This window comes from Scophthalmus maximus, chromosome 14, assembly GCF_022379125.1.
Source record: "Scophthalmus maximus strain ysfricsl-2021 chromosome 14, ASM2237912v1, whole genome shotgun sequence".
Classification (NCBI taxonomy): Eukaryota; Metazoa; Chordata; class Actinopteri; order Pleuronectiformes; family Scophthalmidae; genus Scophthalmus; species Scophthalmus maximus.
The window spans coordinates 3,805,001-3,811,022 of record NC_061528.1 but is presented as its reverse complement, the minus strand read 5'-3'; the positions used below and the strand labels follow the sequence as shown (position 1 = coordinate 3,811,022).

The 6,022-nt window shown below is 41.8% G+C and overlaps 1 protein-coding gene across 5 annotated transcripts in view; it reads right to left on the bottom strand.

The window, feature by feature from the left end:
• Positions 1-590: 590 nt before the first annotated feature.
• The window catches only part of LOC118282728 (radixin-like), a 24,831-nt gene continuing 19,399 nt past the window's right edge, over positions 591-6,022 (bottom strand). For all 5 annotated transcript variants that reach the window (XM_035604060.2, XM_035604061.2, XM_035604058.2 and 2 more), the window contains exons 11-15: positions 5,402-5,532; positions 4,157-4,317; positions 3,498-3,590; positions 2,297-2,509; positions 591-1,339 (exon numbers count right to left, since the gene is read on the bottom strand). In XM_035604060.2, coding sequence (XP_035459953.2) covers positions 1,175-1,339; positions 2,297-2,509; positions 3,498-3,590; positions 4,157-4,317; positions 5,402-5,532 — 763 coding nt within the window. In that variant the 3' untranslated portion in view covers positions 591-1,174. The remainder of the gene's footprint in view (positions 1,340-2,296; positions 2,510-3,497; positions 3,591-4,156; positions 4,318-5,401; positions 5,533-6,022) is intronic.

Here is a 6,022-nt window from a genome sequence, read left to right as displayed (position 1 = left end):
ACATTAAAGGGCCCACGCTGGATTTTAGACACACCCTGCCTGGGAATCGAACCATCCCACTTTCTCTACCAAAGTCAGTGGTGTAACCCGCTGATTTATAACAGCAACTAATTCTAATTGTAAAATATTTTTTTTGAAGAACGCATTCGGCATATCTGCTGGATTATTGTGAACTTTCCCCCCCCCAAATATACTCTGTGTAACCTCTGGTGGGAACTATCACCACCACCAACAGTTGGAAAAACCTGATTTATTGGAAAATATTAATATATTTATGAAAAATTCAGGCTTTGAGTTTTACAGTGGAACTACATCGTGTCCGGTTCTGCTTCGCCCTTCAGGTCGAGCTGTGGCTGCATAGTTGGAAATATGAATTAATTCTTTATTATGGAGGCAAAATAAATATATTTGAACAAATGTCTCTTGGCGGATGGAGAACGCCGGCACAGTTGGCATTAAAAACAAGAAATTTGAGTTTGCATGTGCGTTTGAAGTCTCTCGAGAGGGAGCGTTTGCGAGACCGACAGGCAGAAATAAATCAGCTGATGCAAAATAAACACATCAATGACAGAAATGAGGAAGGAAACGAGAAGAATAAAGCGTTTTCTTATTTCATTTTTTAAACAAATTATTGAAATTGTTCGACTGATGACAAAGAAGAAGTCAAAGTAAGGTACAGATATTAAAGCTTTATGGACAAGTGTGCCAAAGCAACGTCAGAGAAAGCTACAGATGGCCCATTTTTATTTTGTTGAGTAAAAAGCTAATTCCGTCCGGTTCCCACTTTCAACTCACGGCCCTGTTGCTGTTTATTCATCGTACTGTACATGCGGGCGTTGACATGGTCAGTACTGTAAAAAGGGAGGAGCTCATGTGGGACAGAATATGTTTTGCTTTCTATTTTTCCAAACAGATTAAAAGACATGTGCTTTGTTGAGGGGGTTGGGTTTTGGGGGGGGGGCGGAGCTCTAAAAAGCAGGTAGCGCTGTGATTGGCTAACCGCTGCTCGGCAGAGCTTTGGCGAGGCTGAAGCTACAGAAGCCGGTCAGCTGGTCTCTCTCCTGACAGGAGCCGGAGCAGGAGGAGGAGAGTGGTTGGCATGGCAACGAGACAAACCGCCCCCTCTTCGTCGTCGTCGCTGTGTCAGCCCGGCGTCGACGTCCTTCGCGGCGGCTCACATGGACTCGAACTCGTCGATGCGCTGCTTGGTGTTGCCCTGGCGGATCTGCCGCAGGGTTTTGTACTTGTCCCTTCCCGCCCGGACGTTTTCGGCGTGCAGCAGGTCGTTCTGCGTTTTCTTTGTGTCGTCGCGGGCCTCGGCCAACTCTGAACTCAGGGCCTGGACAGAAGGATGGAGACGAGAGAGAGAGAGAGAGAGAGAGAGAGAGAGCGTGGGGTGATGCAGACGAGATCAGCGGTGCATCACTGCCAAGAAAAGGTTCGATCGATTATTCGGTTGAATGATACGTCCTCTTCAGGGTTTGGTCGAAATTCAACGAGGACAACGAGGATGGTGTTTTAACCCGAGTAAAACTTTTCGCTTTTGGGCTTTTTACACTGTCACTGCAACATGAACACACAAAGTTTGGTGCATTTAAAACTTAATTCATTATGTTTTGAAAACGTAAACTTACAAAAACAAGTTTTATTATTTGAACTATTGAATATTTATAGATGAACTGGTTTTTTAAAGCTAAAAATAACCACCAAAGTGAATAATGTCCGTTTTACATAGTCTCCACAAAGGAGTAAAATTTAAAATGTCTATCTTTATCAACAATTAATTTGCAAGCATTTCACTACACTGGGTGAAATACCTCATCATATTTATTACATGTGAATATAAAAAAAATACAAGACATAACAACAACATAAGTGGAAGTTTTTTGGACTAAATCTGAGAAATCATTTCAGTAAAATATGTGAATCTTAGTACAACTAGGTTCTCCAGCTCTACTACTGTGATTGTTTGGTTGGTGAAAAGCTTCAATCAGCTGTTCCTCACTCCACTTTATTAAATGACCCAGAGTTTTTATTTTAAATACTGAGAATCATCTGTGGTGTGATTTCATCAGTTGGTTCCAAAACTCTGACAATCTGTATGATTCACGATTCAACCTGCAGCAGGTGGGAACTTGTGCTCCAGCTTGTCGAATTTTCTAACAACATAGTATTGTTAGATCTGTGGACAGTATTCGTACAGGACATTTTTTGTTTCGGGCCACCGCTCGTGTGAAGTTGTCATCGTTGTGAATTTTCGTTGCAGGTCAACACAATGTGTCATTATCTGCTCTACCTGCAGCTGTTTCTTGACGCGCTCGTTCTTCTGCGCCTCGGTGACGCGCTCCTCTTCGCTGCGGCGCCTGACGCCGCCGTCGCTGAGCAGCTCGGCGCTCGCCTGGGCGTCCGCTCCGTCCTGCTCGTCGTCGTCGGGGGGCGCCGGCGGGGTCATGACGGCCGTCTTCAGCTCCTCCCGCGTCTTCTCCAGGTCCTCCTGTGCCGACAGGGCCTGGAAAATAAAAGACGTGGGCAAACTCACAAGGGGGACAACACACGCGGACTTTCACAGATATTAACGTGGACGGACGTGAATTATCGCAACTTTTGATTTTTTTTTTTAAGTTCCTTTAGACTTTTAAAACTCTTTTCAAAGGAATAAAACTGAATAATAAAAACATAATCTTAGAATCTAGTTCATATTGGCATTAAAAATTGTTTAATTGAGTTGAGAATTTCACTTTACCTTTGTAAAACCTACGTTTAACGTCTCAAGCCTGTTTGAATTACCACCTGTTTCTGTATGCATACGATATTTAGTACGAGTCAGTCTCTTTATACCAGAAATGTTTCAAATTGGTTTTCTGTCATCACGGATACAGACATCAGCATAATCACACTATTACAATTAGGCTGGAAGGATTTCATGCAGTTCTGATAGTGATGCTACATTAATGTATATAGAACCTAAGGTATTATTTCTCAGTAAAAGGAATGAATTAGTCTAGATTTTAGTTTCCCACTCATCAAAACATTGCTGCCCACCACCAGAGGACACAGCTCAGCTATTGGTTAGCGGCCGAGAATAACTTGGCAAGTTGCTGATCAGGCAGCAGATCATCCAGTGTCTATATTTGTCAGGTGGCAAAACCACAGCATGTGCACATGATATTATAATCCGGGGAAAGAATAATATTTGCTTATCTACATTCTTCCCTTTTTGTCGGTGGCTGGAATGTCCAGTTTCCTCCGCGCTGCAGAAAGAAGCTGACGAAGGGGGCGAGTCCGGAGGTCACCTCCCCGGTCTCCTCTCAATAGGAAAATAAAACGAGAACCCACCACGGTTTTTTCGAAATGACCGTAAGAGTTAAATTGAGCTTCTGGCCGAGACTGTTTTTTTTTTTTGTTGCATTAAAACGGAATTTTCATATATTGTATTCAAAAATGTGAAAACAGACACACGCGCACACGCGCTCATACATATACAGGGATAACAGTACTTTGTGTTGCCACTCTGTCGCCTCGTCTTCTTTTTTCCTCTTGGCCTCCTCCAGCAGGGCGATTTTGGCGGTGAACTCCGCTAGTTCAGCAGCCTGTCCAAAAAACAAAAACACACAGCACGTTTAAACGCAAAGAGATTTTAAAAAGTAAAAGTCCAAACGTAGTTCAAACGGTACAACAATGTGACAGAGGCAGAATTTGAAACCTCTCCGTAACTGGTAGTCCCCCCCCCAACCCCCGGTAAATTATTATAATATTTTATGATTTGATGACGACTGTGTGAGTATCAGTGAACCAATCAAATGTCTCCCTGCTGGTCATAACAGTGATCTATCCTCAGTATTATAATACGATGGTCAACATGTAGAGTGTGTTGTGAAGGTATAAAAAAAGAATGACATTATTGAGCTAAATAAGAAATACAAGCATTAAAAAGATGGAATTAAAAAGACACAAAGGTTAAAACAATAAGATTCATGACTCTATGGTTCCTCATAAACTAAATGAATAAACTATAAAATATTCAACTCAACATTTCCATCGAGGTGGATTTGAGTTAAAAGTATCTTTTTTCACTCGGACAAAATCCCTTAACAAAAGGTAAATGTTGGGAGTTTGAGTAAATGAGTGTGTTGACACGTGAGCGCCGCGCAGCTACCAGCTGTTCGTGGTTCTTCATCTGGTCGGCGGCCCGCCGGGCCAGCGACGCCTTGGCCTCCTCGGCCGCCTGCTTCTCCCTCTCCAGACGCTCCGCCTCCTCCTTCGCCCACTTCCTCTCCTGCTCCAGCTCCAGCGCCCTGCGGGTCTGCTCCTCCAGCTCTGCACACACGTAAAAAAAGAATATATATATATATATATATATATATATATTATATATATACACACACACCATGTAAACCATGTGCGTGTCTATAACATCTATAATTCTACTAATGCAGACGGTTGTGGAAGAACCTGCTAGGAGCAAATAGCCATGTTAAGAATTCCGGCCCGAACCTCACAGGTTCTCTCTGCGTGCGGAGTCTTGTCTTTTATTTAAAATCCCAATGTTGGTTTCATTTTTTACGACATGGGCCGTCGTTACCAATTGCAGGATTCACGTGAAGCGGTAAGAGAAAGCAGACCGCTGCTGCCCGGGTGCCGAACCCCCCCCCGCGTAAATCATCTTTCACAAACCAGTGAGTCTGGGAACAAGGTCGACAACAATCAGACAAGGTAGAAGAAGAAGAGAAAAAGGGCTTTTCTGGAAATTTTTAAAAATGCAAATCAGGGGCTCACGGTTCGCAGGGTTGTTCTGTTCTGGATTTATGATTTTTTTTAAAGGGGACAGAGCCTGACTCATGTCTGATTTTAAACTTTTCTTTAAACTCATTTCTACTTGGAAAGACTTTCCTGATTTTATCTGAGTGATTTAGTTTATTTCATTTTAATGATTTTTATTATTTAACAGTTCGTTTAATTGATTCCTTATCCTGCTCAAAAGCCTTCGATCATTTTAATCTGAGTTGTTATTTCCTATTATTATTATTTTTATTATTGCAGTTCAGTCTTTAAAAAAAAAATTCTATTTCAGTTGGGTTACATTGTGCTGCAAATCCCTTTTTTTTTTGTTTGCTACATGAAATATTCAGATATTATTATTATTATTATTTTTTTATTGGTCACTGACACCAAAATAATTTTTCATTCCTGACACTGACACTAAAAATGTGCTGTTTGACAAGAACAGTGCGAAGTAGTGAACTAGAAAAGTGTTAGGGTTGTTATTTCAATTAAAAATCCTTTGGTCAAAGATTAAGTAAAGAAAACTACGTCCCTGACAAAAGATTTAAAGTTCACACTTCAGTATTTCTCTCTTTGTTACAGCAGGTGGATGGAGGCAGGTGCGTCGGTCCACTCGTACCTCTCTGAGCTCTGTGCGTCTGCTCCTCGATCTGCCGCAGCCTCTCCATCAGCTCGTCCTTCTCTCGCTCTATCCGCTCCTTCTCCTTCTCCGCGTGCTCGCGCTTCTTCTTCTCGTTCTCCAGCTGCGCTCTGCCGCCGACATGGACGCGGAAGAACAAACCATCACACATCAAAATAGTCGAGAGAAGGGAAAAAGAATCATAAGAATATTTTTTCCTGAGTTTTATCTTATTGAGACTTTCTAGCCGTTTTGTCTCCATGCAAACGGGTTATTTATCTCATGCTTAACCTAATTTCTCACTGTAGCGAGGTTAAAGTGTGCACGCTAACCTGATGTAATACAGAAAACATTTGTTTTTGTTTTTTAACATAATCAAGGAGTTTTACTGGAACTTCTCACGTTTGACTTGGTGTTTTTCTCAGTGGCCTCATCCTGCACACAATCAGCTCGCGTGAGTTATATAACCCTGCAATATTTGTTACATTACATTGAATAAATGACAATAAACATGACCGGCACCAGTCTGGGTGGAGTGTTGATTTTTACTATAAATACCCAAGACAACATTAAATCAGAATGCAATTGCCTCTAAAAGGGATTTTAGACGATAATTAATAA